Source organism: Elephantulus edwardii, unplaced genomic scaffold, assembly GCF_000299155.1.
Source record: "Elephantulus edwardii isolate Elephantulus edwardi_28Jun2011 unplaced genomic scaffold, EleEdw1.0 scaffold00001, whole genome shotgun sequence".
NCBI classification, from domain to species: Eukaryota; Metazoa; Chordata; class Mammalia; order Macroscelidea; family Macroscelididae; genus Elephantulus; species Elephantulus edwardii.
In genome coordinates this window covers 45,365,232-45,381,598 of record NW_006399751.1, presented here as the reverse complement: position 1 = coordinate 45,381,598, position 16,367 = coordinate 45,365,232, and the positions used below count along the sequence as shown (strand labels likewise).

The following is a 16,367-nucleotide window of genomic DNA, read 5'->3' as shown; positions in this document are numbered from 1 at the left end:
AGCCAAACACATTATAGGACTGAGTTACTTAACTTGTCATAATCTCATGGACAAGCAGATCACCTAGCATAACAGAGTTGGTAGAGATAATGTTCTACATCCTAGTTTGATGATAAGCATCGGGAGCTATAAAAGTTTTTTAGTGACCACCCAAGATGCAACTAATGGTTGCATCTCATCTGGAGCAAAGGAAAACGAAGAAAATTGAAGATCAAAGAAGAGATTTATCCTCAGGACTATGGCTCAACAAATCACATCCCACTCAGGCCTGTGACCTTTAATGACTGCTTTCATCAGGGACATTATAGATGGTCCTGGTTAAAATGGGAGAAAAATGTATAAGAAAAAAATTCTTAAATTTATAAAAAAAATTTTTTTAAGTGTTGGATTGATAGAAACTGAAGGAGTCCCTGAGACTATTGTCCTACTATTGTTGTTAAGTGCAATCTAATCAAGCATGACTCATTGACCCTAAGAATAGTAGATCTGAACTTTGTCCTATCCTGTACCATCCTTATCCTAGGCACATTTGAGTCCATTGCCATGGACACTGTATCAGTCTGTCTCCTTTGGGGTCTTCCTCTCCTTCACTGACTTTCCACCTTTCCAAGCATAACTCCCCTTTCCTAGGATAGCCTCCCCTAACAACATGTCCAATATAAGTGAGGCAAAGCTTCACCATCTTTGCCTCCAAGGAACATTCTGGTCACTATCTTTAAGACATATCTGTTCTTTTGGAAGTCCATAGAATATTTACTGCTGTTCTCTAATACCACAACTCAAATTAGTCTATTCATCTCCTCTCATTTTCATTCATTGTCCAGCTCTCAGATTCATAGCAAGTGATTGGAAAGTCTGTGGTTTGAACTGTCAGGCACAGCTTAGTTTTTAGTCTGACAGTGGTCAGTTTAGAAAACTTTCCAAAGTCTTCAGGACTTTAGAGAGATCCCTGACAGTTGACTTTCCAATGCTACTGTGCCTCCTGTTCTCCTAACTGATGGTTCCAAGGTACCATGGTATCTTGTTGACAAACAAGATAAAATCAGAGACTCTTGCCCTACGATAGGTGCAACTTCTTACCATTAGGCTACCAAATTTCTTAGAATGCTTTTAAAGTGTTGGAAAATAATGATCCATTTTAAGTTTGAGAAATTATTTCAAGGTAAGAGAGTCAAGTAGGTTAGAATGGAGTTCTGTCACAAAAATATAAAGTGCTCTCCTCTCCAGAAAAAACCACAAGGTATCTCTATTATTTGGAAACTGGACTAGGTGGGTAAAAATGTCTCTGGACATATTCTCTGTGTCAAGCAGTAGACCTCTGAAGGAAGGGCCCAGAGGATCTGAGATATTTGCCTTCTTATCTGCATGGATGACCACTGGCTGTGCCAGTGTGCTGCTTGGTGGCCAGATGAATCCCTCATTTCATCCACGTTCCAATAACCAAGGTTCTCTGTCTCTGACCTTGATAAATTCCTTGATAAAACTGTATTTACCAGCGGCTTCCAATATCACCTGAGCCCTCCCATCCTTTAATGTATAAACTGCTTCTCCATCCATCCCCGTTTATTATCTTGTCTGTAACTAGACATTGCCGCCAGGATGCATCCCCTGCAGAAACTAGGCCTTTCCACAGCGGGATCCGACAAATCCACATCAATGTGGCACCACGCAGATTTGTAAAGAAGCAGGGATGCCTAATATCTCTCCCTGTGACATCTGGAAAAGGACAAGTAAAGACCAGGTACATTCACGAGCTGCCACTCAGAGCAGCCTGCGAGTCAATTCACTCCCCAGCCTTGTAGGTTACTCTTATGAAGGTGCATGGGAGTTAGTGCCTCCTGTTCAGCCCGGTGTTCCCTTTGCTCTTGAAAGCCAAATTGCCTTCAGTCCTTGGGACCCTTTCATTACTGTTTCAACGAGCTGGGGGCTGGTGTACAGAATCTCTTCTCCATCTTTCCCCTGCCACCCTCGTCAAGACCAAAGCATGAAAGGTGCTAACTGGCTGTGTTTGCTATGAGAAGCCCGGCTTTTAAAAGTGTGACTTTGTTCGGTGATTGTGTTCAGTGCTGTTCAGACTGGGTTTTAGAAATGATCGGGTGCTGTTGCGGGAGGGGTGTAGATCAAGAGGAGAACCTTTGTCTGATATGAGAAGAGAGGTGAGCCCTGCCTGAGACACTAGGTGGCATAGCAGCTCTGAGCTGGGTTTGCTTTCTGTATGGCTGGTGCTGCTGCACAACCAGCCACAAGCCACGTGGGGCAGGAGGGGCTCACATTTGGATCCACTGTGATGGGCACAGGCTGACCAGAGGGACTTGTACTCCATCTGGCCTCCTCCCTGAGAGACTTACCTCCACTTTCAATCCCACATGGATTTGACATGGCAACACCCTGAGGGACACCGGCTTCATTCCTCACAAACTTCTCTCAAATACTTTTGTTTCTGTGTAAACTGTGAATACACTTTTTTTTTTTCTTTTTCCCCTCCCTCATCTTTTTATTTGAGCAGAAGTTTACAAATCCTGTTGGTTTTCATGCAATCATTTAGACACACTTTGTTTTATAACATTACTTACAATTGATTTAATTTAATTCCTTACAGTCTATCACCAAACCCTTCATGTGTATTGCTTTTCTGGTCTTTGAATATATGACTTTTTTAAAAATGTAAATCTCCTCATGCCTTGAAGTCCTTACCTCTCTCACCTCACTAAAAGAAATATTTGCTGGAAACAAGGCTCACAGCTGCTTGCAGCCTGGGTGGGCTGTCAAATGAGATGTCCTCCCTGCCCACTGTCAGCCACAGGGTTGTGTAATTTCTTCATGTTGGTGGCTAATGAATGGAAGGCCAGGTGGGTTTCTCTGCAGGTATGATTACCACATACCCCAGACAGGACCTCCCTTAAGGGTAGCAGGGTAGACTCTTTGATAGGCATACTTACTGGTCAGCTGTACTATAGGAGACACAGCAAGCTAAATCTGCCCCCTACCCCTTCTCCCACAAGTTACCAATAGACAGGCGCAGGAGTGGGGCTCTCCATGAATTTCCTTTCTAGGAAAGCTGTCTTTCTCTCCTCTGTGCCTTCAGGGAAGGCCTGGGACTTTCACAAGCTCAGTTCTGCTTCTCTCTTAGGCGCCAGTCATTAAGCTGAGGGCATGCCAGGGCATTTTCCTTGGGGCATAAGTCTCAGGTTTTAGCCTGGCGATAAACCCTACCATGCTCCCCAGCTCACTGTGAGAGAGAAGGAAAGAAGGGACCTGAACAGCCCAAGAGCCTCTGCTGCATTGTTCTGACCTCCGCTTCTGCACTTTGTGCCTGTCCTGACGGCATTCCTTTATGAGTGATAACGTTTACTTCTCTGTTGGTTTCTTCTGAGAGTGCTGAGCTGTGGTTGCTCCTGATACTATTTCTCAGCTATGCTTTCAGTCATCTAAGAGCTCCTAACAATGGGTAATCTCCTGATGAAGCCATTTTGTTTCTAGTGGTTGTGAAGTTGTTTTCTGGTGTTATTTACATGTGTGTTGGTTTGTTTCTAACACTATTTTATATCTCCAATTACACTTTCAGCATGGCAGCTGAAAATCTGGCCAAAGAACGGCCCAGCCCCAGAGGGGTTCAGCAGTAGTCCCCTTCACCCAGGGCGCCATGGGCTTGACCTCCTTTGACTGTCTACAGCAGATCTGAGATGGTGTTTGTTGTCTGCAGCATCCATAATCCTAAAGAAAATAAAAGCATCCCTGGTGGTGCTATGATTAAGCACTTAGCTGCTAAAGAAGGGTTCCAGTTGGAGACCCCCCAGCAGTTCAGTGGGAGAAAGACCTGTCAATCTGCTTCCATCAAAACCATTGTTATTGTGGGCCATCGAGTCAGTTCCAACTGTGACAGAGTAGAACTGCTTCCCAGAGTTTCCCAGGCAGCAAGCTCAAGGGATGGGGTGGGGAGCAAATCTCCTGGTCTTTTCTCGCGTGGAGCTGCTCACAGTCTGAGCCACCACTGACCTCTAAGATAGGAGTCAGGTGCTTAACCTTTTCACCACCAGGTCTCCTTTTCTATCGTTTTGAGAGAATTGAGCTAAGAAGTGAGGTCCCTAATTTTCAACCCATTTCCTCCCCTCTGTTAATAATCAGCTATTTGCCATGATATCTGTGTGTTATGCGCTGCCATGGATCTCTCCTCTCACACAGTCCTCAGTGAGAAGAATAGAGGGGAGTAAGTGCTATCTCTTCTGGCAGCAAAGCAAGTACTTAGTCCACAGTACTACTGTGATCCCCCTTAGGCAGGCCCTGTGTGCTCATTCACCTAACTCACCTCCTTACTGTACAGTCACTGACGCTCCAGTGAGTTTTCAGTGACTATAAATTATTCAAGACAGAGATTGCCCATCTTTCTCCCATGGAGCAGCTGGTGGATTTGAACCATGTGCCTTTGGTATTGCAGCATAGCTTCTTACCACTAGACCACCAGAGCTCATTCATTCACCTAGAGAATTTTATTGAACACCTTCTCTGTGTTCAGTAAAATACTCTGTGTAACAGCTTACCTGCATTTCCTCCCATATTTCTCAGTTTATGCAATGTGTCATATATAGCGTTAAGATCATCAATCTAATGTCATGGTTAGTTAGGCAATAGCATTCACTTTGATATGTTGTAATTACTACAGCTGTATGACACTGTTTCATGGAAGAATAAAGGTAGGGAGCCAATTTTATCTCAAAAAAATAACATTTGAGCTAGGTATGAAGTCTATGAGAAGAGTATGAGAAACGGCATTGAGCATGAAAACATACAGCATATTTAAGGAATGAAGAGATGCTTGGTTGGGTTGGAACAGAGACTGGGTTATAAGGGAAAGTGTGAAGAGGGGAGAGGTAGATGAGACAGGCAAGAGAAATTGTAAAGGGCCTGTGTGTGGAAGAGGACAACTTCTGGACGTCTGAACTTGTAATACTTTCGGGGCATTTAGGAAGAAATTCCCAGGAGTTCACTGGGACTCAGGAAAGAGGTCCATTCTAAGATCAAGATGTAGGTTTTACCATGGTGTAGCTAAAAAGTGAGGAATTTTTCCCCCCCAAGCAGAGAGGTGAAGTGAAAAGAGATAAAAGCTGAAGACAAAGCGTTTAAAGATGTGGTCAAAAAGAACAACGATATATGATTGGTTATTATGGCTATGATGGGAGTGAAGGTTGTGGGGGTGGGGGGTGGGTGGGCAGGAATTGTATACCAATGAAGGAATTTTTCTTTTACTTTTCAGAGAGAGGAGCGAACTGGGGAGGAGGGGTGGACAGGGAGAAAAATGTAACAATGAATAAATGGAAATCCAAAATGTTCATTAAAATTAATTTAAAAAAAAAGAAAATGAAAAGAACAGACCAAGAAAATCTTTGAGAGGAAATGCATGGAGATGCAAGAAGAGAGCAGGTTGCACGGCCTGGGGTCGGTGAGGTGATCGGAGAGCTTCAGGACCTGCCTGCTGGTGCGGGGAGGAGAAGAAATCAGCTTTGCTTCAAAATCGCTCCCATTTTGCATCCTTGCCTCTCCCCCGTCATACTAAGTACAGGTCCTAAGGCTACCTGTTGGTTCAAAGAGCAGCCACGATGTCACTGTTCTTCATCAGCATTTTAAATCTTGGATGAAATAGTTTTTAATAGAGGAGATAAAGATTTCTAAAGGCAATACCTAGTTTTAGTCCATAAGAGTTGATCAGTATAAATTTCATACTGGTATTCTATCGAATTCCTAAACGTGTAGAGATCTTTGAGTCTATTTAGGTTTTAGAGCTAAACTGTCACCCTTTCTCTTCCCAGCTGAATGTTTTTCCTCCTTCCATAACAACCCACCTCTAGGAGGGAAGACTGTGACTCAGTGACTGTTGCTTTTAACCAAGCTTCTAGTAGGATCTCATGCTATTTGCAGTTGATGTCAAATAACAAGAACAGCAGGACTGCTCCTTGTGCTGAAGAGCCATAATCCTATTACACCTACCTTGAGGCTTTCACATTAACTGCCTTTATAGTAGTGGATGAAGTGAGGTGATTCAATTGACTTTTAAATCCCCAAGGGTTCTAGTTTTAAACTCCCCATGTCTAAGTCAAGTAGTAGATTAGGCCCCTTGCTAAGAAGGCCTGGCTTCTCTAGAGCCCTTATGACCATAGCTTTTCTTTCTGTGTCTTTAGGGGCCTCATGCTTTCTGGGTTTCACCAATAAGTGCTGGCTTGCTGGTATGTCCTTCAGTGGTGATGCTTGGCAGGAAGTAGACCTTGCACCAGTGTTTCCTTGGGTCATGGATTTAATATCTGAGTTAGTAATAGGAAATATACCCTCCATCGATTTTATAAGATGCCGTATCCTTTTGTCCATTTTAAAACTGTCCTGGTAACAATAATGTGCAAGGGACAAAAAAGTTGTCTTAACAAGTGGTAAGAAGCTGCGCTGCCAACCTGTTGAGAAAAAGAAGGTTTGGTTTGGCATAGTTCACATTTGCCAGCTGCTCAAAGGGGGGCGAGGGGAATAGGCTGTCAACTCTCATGTGATTTACTGCCTCTAAAACCCACTGGAGCATAAACTAATGGGTCAATTCTGACTTGATGGTACATAGCAACAACTGTATATAATGCTGTTGCAAAAAAAAATTTAATTCGCCTGACCATTTTGAACATAATTGCACTGGGAAAGTCTGCAGTTAGGGACCTCTTCAAATTATTGAGGGGTAATGATGTCAGTTTGAAGGCCAAGGTGTGTCTGATTCAAGCCATGGTCTTTCCAATCACTTGCTGTGCATCTGATAGCTGAACAGTGAATAAAGATGACAGAAGAAGAATTTATTCCTTTGAGCTATGGTGTTGGAGAAGAGTACTGAACATCCCATAGACTGTCAAAGGCACAGAGAAATATGTCTTATAGAAAGTGCAGCCAGAATGTTTGTTGGAGGCAAAGATGATAAAGCTTCATCTCACATACTTCAGGCATTTTACTAGGAAGGACAATTCCTTGGAGAGGAATATAATGCTTGGAAATGGGGAGGGTCAACGATGGAGAGGAAGACCCTCAGCCACCTGGATTGACAAAGTGACTGTCACAACGGAGTCTAGAATCTCGGGACATGTGAGAATGGCACAGAATAGGATAGGGTTCAGATCTGTTGTACATAAGGCCACTATGAATCACAGGTTACTCAATTTCACATAAGAACAACAAAAATAATGTTTTGGTTGCTCAAAGTACATACTTCTCTAATATTAACAAAGTTTTAGATGCAATTCACTGAACCAAAAGCTATTTTTAATTTGTAAATTTGCTTAATCCCTTATGTGAAAGTTTAAAAATCACTTTGTTAAAAATAAAATCACTTTGTTGTGCTTTTTGTTGCTGTTTTTAATTCCTGTTCACAAATATACACACAAAGGTACCTTCACCTGGGCTACTTTCCGCAGCTATCACAACTGTGTCTCAGGACTGAGGCTTTGATATCATGGGAATGATGAGTGGTTGCACTGCTATTTGAACTTGATCTTCAGAAACCAAATTCAGTGCTGTGTTCAACACAACGCAACTCTCTAGGTTTATTTACTCAAGTATTAAATTATACTTATTACATTATCACATAATGATGGAACCCCATCAAAAGTTCATTAAAATGTAAATATTTTTTATATATCAACATTCATAAGGCTGTTGTAACAAAATACAAATAACTGAATGGCCTAAAACAACACAAATTCCTTCTCTCATTGTTCTGGAGGCGGGAGGTCTGAAATCAATGTGTCATAGAGCCACACTCTTTCAGAAAGCTTTATGGAGGGGAATTGATTTTATGCCTTTCTCTTAGCTTCTGCTGTTGCCAGCAACACTCAGCACCTCTTGGCTTTTGAACACATCAGGGCTATCTCTGCTTCCCATGTAGTAGTCTCTGTGTGTGCCTTTGGGCCACTTTTCCTTTTCTTCTAAGGACGCCAGTATTGTATTGCTTTTTCTTTGCTAATCATGAATTTAGTGAGCAAATTGATTTTCCATTCAAAAATTCATACACATTTTATTTTGTGCTTTTTTAATTTGTGGTTTTTAATACCTGTATTGTAATAATTTGGTTTCCTGGCCAACAGAATGTGGAAATTACCAAACAATATCATTGACAGTACACACAAGTTAAATCTTGCTGAAGATTACTTTAAACAGGACATTGCCAGAGAACTGGTAGCAGCTTAGGCTGGGTTTAGAAGTAGCCACGGCATGAGGGGTATTATTATTGATGTCAGATGGATTTTGACTGAGAGCAGAGAATACTGGAAGGATGCCTATGTGTGTGTGTTAGTGACTGTGTACAGGCTTTTGACTGTGTGGATCATACTAAGTTATGGCCAAGATTGATATAAACAAGAATCCAGCTGCTCCTTGGAGGCAAGGATTCTGAAGCTTCAAGTGTCTGACATACTTTGAACATGTTGCAAGCAGGGACCAGTCCTTGGAGAGGGACAGAGAAAGAGAGGAAGACCCTCAATGAGATGGATTGATTCAGTGGCTGGGGTAATGAGAATAGGTATGTTAGAGATAGTGAGATTGGCACAGGGTAGGGCAGAGTTTAGGGCTGTTATACATAGGGTTGCTATGAGTCACAGGCCACTCAATGGCACATAACAACAACAACAACAACAGTATGGACAGGACAAGCAAGAGAACTTGATGGCTTAAAATCAGGAAAGGTGTGCACCATGGCTCTGTCCTTTCTCCATACCTATTCAATCTGTATGCAGAACAAATCATTCCAGAAGCTGGAATTCATGAAGAAGATTGTGGCATCAGGATAAGAGGAATACTGATCAACAACCTATATTATGCAGATGATACACCTGGCTTGCCAAAAATGAGAACTTGAAATGTTTGATGAAGAGGGTCAAAGAAAGTCTACAGCCTTCTATGTGAGTTATATCTCAATATTAAGAAAACAGAAATCCTCACCATTGGGCCAGTTGGACACAAAATGTTACATGGACAAGAGCCAGAAGTTGTTAATTATTTCATCTTGCATGTATCCATAAACAACACTCTTGGCACCAGCAGCCAGAAATCAAAAGATGTATTGCACTGGCAAAAGTCTCCTGTCAGAGACCACTCACTCAAAAGTGCTGAAAAGTAGTGATGTCAGTATGAAGGCTAAGGTGCACCGGGCCCAAACCGTAATCATTTCAGTTACTTGCTCTGCAGCTAGAAGTTCGACGGTGAATAAGGATGACAGAAGAAGAATCAATGCCTTTGAGTTGTGATGTGAGAGAATAGTGCTGAGTATCACATGGGCTTCCAAAAGAAAAGCAGATAATGTCTTGGAAAAGGTGCAGCCAGGCTGTTCCTTGGAGACAAAGATAATGAAACTTTGCTCTCTAATGCTGGGTATGTTGTTAGGAGGAGTGAGTTCTTAGAAAAGGGCATCATGTTTGGAAAGATGTAGGGTCAGTGAAGAATGGATAACCCTCAATGAGATGGGCCATCATAGTGACTCTAATAATGGGCTCAAGTATATCAGACGTGATGAGGATGGCACAGGACAGGGCATGATTATCATTCACGTCTGTTGTTCTTAGGGTTGTTACGCATCACAGCAACTCAACAGTACTTAACAACAAGAGCATTTCCACTTGCTTCCAGTGATTCTCATTTCTTATATCCTTCTACCGCTCCTATTCCACACCACGTTCTGAGCTTTCTCCCTGGATCAGCTGCTGCCTTTTTGATCTTGTATGACTGATCATTGTAAGGAATGAGTACCTCCTTGGTGATATTGTTCACTTTATAGGGTGGAATTGTTTGGCTGAAAGTTGAGCCACAAGGGTTTAATTCCCGGTTCAGAAGCTGACTAAGTGCCATTGTCTTGGAGGTTCCGTCAGTATCTATGAGAGAAGCAAATCTGGTCATTATTATTACTGTAGGTATGTTTTGTTCCTGATTTTCACTCACTTTGGCCAGGACCTTCTCCTGTGGCATCATCTTTGAGCGAGGTCAGTGGGGTAGTGAGGCACCATCTAGCTCTGGTCTCACAGTCATGAAGCTTGTGGTTCACATGCTCCATTAATGCTGTTATAGTAACTGTTCATATGTGTCTTTGCATGCTTTTTCTCCAGTCTTCTTTCTGGACAGGAAGAAATCAATAGTTAGAACTTAGCTGGATGCCCACAGTGTTTTAAGGCCCCAGTCTCTACTCAACAAACGGCTCACCCCAGTAACCTGATCTGAATTTACTGCATCAGCAAGGGCTCTATTTAAAAATAAGGTCATAGTCACAGTTGCCAGCAGTTAAGACTTCCATGTAGTTCTTTGAGCGGGCACTATTCAGTCCCTAGCAGATAGGTAAGAAAATGTTGAATCTTCCATGTTTTGTAAGAAGCATATTGTATAACCCACCTTCATAATAACAATGGCATTTTTTTTTGCTGAGAAATTACCAAAAGAGCCCTAATTGTTCCTAGTTACATTAAAAGTTGAGTTTTGTAGTTTGATTAGGTAGTAATAGAGAGTAATGTTTTCATGATAGCTGTCCAGAAAATTAAGTTAGCAAAGCAGTGTGATTGGAGATTCTCTTCCTTCTGAGGACAGAAGGGGAGAAGATTGTTTGTACATCTGATCTCTTGGATTCCGTTCCATCAAGGAACATATTCACCTCAAAAATGCCTTTAGGGGTTATAATGGCATAGATCTCTCCCTCTGACAGCATCGTTTTAGAGACGGGTACCACACGCATTACTGGCACATTTCCATTTTTCCTTCTTTATTGCCTTTTTACTTTTTGCTTTGTAGACCCGGCCAACGGACAGTGGATGACCTGGAGATTATCTATGAGGAGCTGCTGCACATTAAAGCCTTGTCTCATCTTTCTACCACAGTGAGTTTTCTTTTAGTTGAATATGATCAGGAAGCTTTTTAGTTAAATGTAACTGTTGGGATTGGAACAGGAAGTACAAGAAAGCATCAGTTCAGATAGGCTAGGACACAGGAGAACTGCCCGCTAGAATTAGGGCCCATTAACTGACTCTGTCTCGGAATATTTACCTAATTAGGATAGTCAGGAGCACAATGGATGGAGGCTTTGGCCACTGATTATAAACAGTTAACACCTCCTTCCATAGAAGCAAAATTTCCAGGTAAAATGAGCCTCTCCTATACTAATAATCCTAGACAACAATATGCTCAACTTTCACAGATTCTATACTGAGGCTGCTACATTGTACGCACATGTCTAATTTTCTTTTTCATTCGCATTTCATTGAAGGTCAAGTTATGCTCTTACAATTCAGCAGTGACTGCTGGTTCCTGCTCTGGGAGGGGCGGTGGTGGTGGTAAAGACATTTGCTATCGCTTCAAGCAGTAGGGCACTCCAAATCCCATCCTCATGACCAGTTGTAAGGACTGAAACCTTATTCATTGCATCATAAAGGGGGCAAGGTGGATGGACATCACCTTCATCCCTCACTACATAGCAAAGATTAGTGTGAATCCAGTTCCTAGCTGGAAACTGATTTAGGTGCAGCTTCCCACGTTTCTGTTCTTCATAAACAACTATAATTAGCTTAGACTTCACCCCTGTCTATCCTGTGTCGAGTCAGAACATCCCTGGCCACCTGAGGCTAGGTCATCAGGATCAGGAATCTGCTTGACTTGATTCTGGGCACTTGAGCGCGAGCGATCTTGCTCTCTCTCCCTCACCCCCTCTCCCTTGTATCTACTACATGACTCTGCATCTCAGCTGTCTCTCATACATGAACGCATGTACACAAACTCACTCTTTCTCCCTCTCTTCCTCTCTGCCTCTCTCCCTCCCTCCCTCCTTCCCTCTCTCCTTCTCTGCTCCTCTCCCTCTCTCCCTCTCTCCCTCCCTCCCCCCATTGTCCTTGTGAACTCATGATTCTCGATGGTTCATGAAATTCATAGAGATTATTACCCAGACTTAAAGTCTAGGTAAGAGACTCATCAGTCAAGGTCTGGGAAATCTCTCTGATGCACGGATGATCTCACCAATCCAGAGAGGGCAGTCTTGATGTTCCTCCCACCCCTCCCTTGATCTATGGGGGATCTAGAATCTTGCTTATCTCTGTGGAGTATATAGAGGAGTGGTCCAGCCCACCTTCCCCTCCCATCTGACTCCTGTCCTTGTCACCAGTACGGTTTCACAGGAACCTCATGAAGGTTCCCTGTGTGTGAGGACGTAAGCAGCTAGAGCTCCAGAGTCGTCTTGTAGAGGGAGAAGAGGAACGATCCCTTATCCCTCTCTGTACTCCAGCGATCTAAGCAAGTCACAGTTCTGACATCTCCTGTCTCAGTGGAAAGAGAGGATTGTGGGTAGTCTGCTCTCTACCTCAAACCTCAAGTACCTATACATAGCTGAAAATCTCAGATTACCTGGTCCTTTGGAGGATAGAACCAAAATTTGGGACCACGGCTTATAACTCTAGGGGGAGAAAAACAAAACTTTTGAGTATGAATCTGCTCAAACGTTTTAGTTTTGTTTACAACTTTAACACTGAATTCTCAACGTGTTTTTTGTGACTCAGTCAATGTGACACAGGGGAAAACCTCTGATAACGTGGGTTGCTTCATGTTGTAGGTGGTCTTAAACTTCTTATCCAAGACAAAAGATGGCAGAAAAAAATAAAATTACATCCTAAATTGTCTCTTAGAAGATTGTTTTGTATGAATTAGCTCATAAAATAATTTTGTAAGAGCTTGAGAACTCTGGGAACAAAGTTAGTAAAGGTAACTCCAATTGATAAAACCAAGAAAGAACAGTGGCTGTGTAGTAAAAGGGTTGTTGTTAGGTGCTACCAAGCCCATTCCAACCCATAGCAATCCCATATACATTATATGATTCTGCCTCTTCCTCACAGTCTTTCCCTTGTTGGAGCTGGTTGCCCCAACTATTGTATCTGTCTGTCTTGCTAGGGGGCAGGAAGGTGTCCTGTTCTTTTTTTCCAACTCTCCATTTTATCAAGCTTAACACCCTTTCCCAGAGACTGATCCCTCCTGTTGGTATATCCAAGATAAGTGAGATGACGCTTCATCTTAAGTAACATCCTGGCTATACTTCCCTCAAGACTGATTGCTTTGCTCTTCTGGAAGCCCACAATGCATCAGGTATTCTTCATCAGGATTGTAATTCAAATGCATCAATTCTTCTTTGATCTTTATTATTCATTAATCAGCTTTCACATACATTTGAGGTGTTTGAAAAGAAGTTGACTTGGGTCAGGGATACATACCTTAGTCCTCCTTTGCTTTTTAACACTTTCAAGATCTCTTTTATAGGAGAATTTTGCAAGACAAATGACAGTCACTGAAAATACACCTTTTGCACCAAAAAAAGTACAATTAACATTGTCTTGTGAAATGTTTTCAAGTCAGCTCCAACTCACAGTGACCTTGTGTACAACAGAGCAAAACCCTGGGAGATCCTGTGCCATCCTCACAGATCTGTTGTCTTCCTGTCCTCAAATCCATTGTTCCAATCACTGCGTCAGTCCATCTTATTGAGCATCTTCTGTTTTGCTGGGCTTTTCCCCCCAAATGTGATGTCTTTTTTGAGGGTTGGCATCTCCTGATAATATTCCTAAAGTCTGTAATAAAAAGTCTCACTCTCCTTGCTTTTAAGGAGCATCCTGGCTGCACTTTTTCCAACACAGATTTGTTTGCTCTTTTGGCACTCTGTTGTTTGGTGCCATCAAGTCGAGTACGACTCATAGCGACCCTATGAACAGCCAACCTGCACCCTGTCCTACCTCATCCTGTGCCATCCCCATCATCTCTAGTACACGAGAGCCCATTGCTGGAGTCACTGTCTTTCTCCTTTGCTGACCCTTCATCTTTCTAAGCAGGGTGACCCTTTCCAAGGAATAGCCTCACAGTCTATAGTACAGTCAATATTCTCCACCAACTCCACAGTTCAAAGGTATCAATTCTTCTTTGGTCTTCCTTATTCATGGTGCAGCTTTCATGGCTTGGGTCAAGTGTTCCAAACCTTTAAACTGATATTCTTACTCTTTAGAACTATAAAGAGGTCCCTGACAGCAGATTTTCCTGATACAATATGTCACTTGATTTCTTCCCATGCATGCTGAATATTAATCCAAGTAAAATGAAATCATTGAAAACTTCAATATTTTCTCCATTTTAGTGCTGTTTATTGGTCCAGTTCTGGGAATTTTTGTTTTATGTTGAGATGTAATTCATTCTAAAGACTATAGTCTTTGAGTTTCACCATTAAGAGCTTCACGTCTTATTCATTTTGACCCAGCAAGGTTGTGTTATTGGCGTAATAAGCATGGTTGGTGAGTCTTCCCTCGGTCTCAAATTAGTGTTATAGTACAGAAAAGAACAAATCATGATTTTATTGATTCATTAATTTACAAATCTGGCCTCTCATCATTCTTTCTGTTTTTCTTCTAGGTAAAACGAGAGTTAGCAGGTGTTCTAATTTTTGAGTCCCACGCCAAAGGAGGAACCGTATGTAAGTGAATGTACTGTTTGCACAGTGTACCCCTGAGTGTATATGGCCTAGAAAGATGGACTGTAGATGCTCCCCGTTCGTGGCCTGGATGTTAAGTCTGACATGGCAGGATGTCACGTGGCACTTTTGCTTTTCTGGACCAATGGTTAAAATGGTTAAATGCCAGTAAGAGCCAATTAGTCTGAAATCTGGTTGCTGTCTAGTACCAGCAAGTGTAATTACTGACCGGCCAAGAGTCTTCCCTTGCTTCCTACCCTGCTGACTTAAGAAACTTTAATGTCCGAGGTAGTGTTTAAAGATCAGCTGCAGTTGCTGCTCTTCAGGCTAGACCCATGGCAGCCTGCTTCCTGTGCACGGGGAATTTATCTCAGGTGTGGCTTTAGAATCCATGTGCCAAGGTTGCTGGATAGAGTATTAAAGCTCTACTTTCTTTTTCTTCTCTCACTTTTTCACAATCTCCAAGCCAGACTATTTAATTGCCCACAAATATTTATGCAGCTTTGATGGTGGCCTAGTGGTAAGGAATTGTGCTGCCAACCAGAGGCAGTTCAAATCCACTAGCTGCTTCGTGAGAGAATGATAGGCAGTCTCCTCCTGGGTGATTTACTGCCTCTGAAAACTTGCTGGGGAGTCAGCTCTGAGTCGGTTCTGAATTGCTGAGACACAACAACAAGATACAGTTGGAAGCTTTGATAGCCTGGTGGGAAGAAGCTTCCATGCAATCCCAAATGGACAGTCTCCTCAAACCTCCTGGAGGGTCAACTCTGAGTTGGTTCCAACTCCATGACATAGAACAATAATATAGGATATCTCTCCAGAAGCCAAGCTATAATTAAATTCTCTGATCATGTTTAGAAGCAAAAATTTGAGGTTAATTTACAGAAACCATATTATTTAAGCTGGTAGTTCCCACTAACTACAAAATCCTTCTTGGAAGAATTAGACATCTAATGAGATAGGGAAGTGAAGCTTTCTCTGATCTCTCTTAGAGGATCATACAGCTCGTCAGGAGACAAAACATTTCAGAAGTTCTACAGTAAAGAAAAAAAAAAGGTCATTTTCTTTACATGACCACTTCCTAACCTAGGAAAACAGCACAATTTTCTAAAAATAAAAAAAAAAAACCTCTTAATCAAGTTGTCAAGACACATGCTTTGGACAAACCTGCTCTTTCTTAAGCCCCAGTTAATTTAGTCAAATAAGCAAGAAACATTAATTGTAACAGGAAAAAACAAAGAGTTTTTAAAATTGTACTACAAATGTCAACAGAGGTAGCATTTTAGCTGTGTTTTACTATTATTAGTGTTGATAACTTATTTTAGTGATAATGTCGTGTCTTTGAATTTTTAAAGTATTCTTTAGTCGTGTTTTACTGGTGACAAAATTACTTCTTTTATGCTTTTCATTGTATTGTTTCATTTCATTATGAAATATTAAAAAATAGAGAAATTACAAATATCTTCTTAGCTAGCTTTAGCAGACAGAATTTCAAGAAACAACGTATGAGCAAGAGGCAATGATGATGAAGGAGGAAGTTCAGGCTACTCTGAAGGACTTGGCAAAAAATAAAGCCCCAGGAATTGATGGAATACCAGTTGACATATTTCAGCAAATAGATTCTGTCCTGCATGTGCTCACCAAATTATGCCAAGAAATCTGAAGGACAACTAACTACTTGGCCAACTGACTGGAAGAGATCATATTTATCCCCATTCCAAAAAAAGGTGACCCAACAGAATGTGGAAATTATCGAACAATATCAGTAATATCACACACTAGCAAAATCCTGTTGAAGATTAGCCAAAAAGTCTTGGACAGTACATTTACAGAGAACTACCAGAAATACAAGCTGGGTTTAGAACAGGTCGTGGCACTAGGGATATTA

The 16,367-nt window shown here is 41.8% G+C and overlaps 1 protein-coding gene across 4 annotated transcripts in view; it reads left to right on the top strand.

Moving 5' to 3' along the window:
* Nucleotides 1-16,367, top strand: part of RAPGEF4 (Rap guanine nucleotide exchange factor (GEF) 4) — a 423,137-nt gene that overhangs the window by 334,129 nt on the left and 72,641 nt on the right. For all 4 annotated transcript variants that reach the window (XM_006878827.1, XM_006878828.1, XM_006878830.1 and 1 more), the window contains 2 exons: nucleotides 10,783-10,867; nucleotides 14,422-14,482. In XM_006878827.1, coding sequence (XP_006878889.1) covers nucleotides 10,783-10,867; nucleotides 14,422-14,482 — 146 coding nt within the window. The remainder of the gene's footprint in view (nucleotides 1-10,782; nucleotides 10,868-14,421; nucleotides 14,483-16,367) is intronic.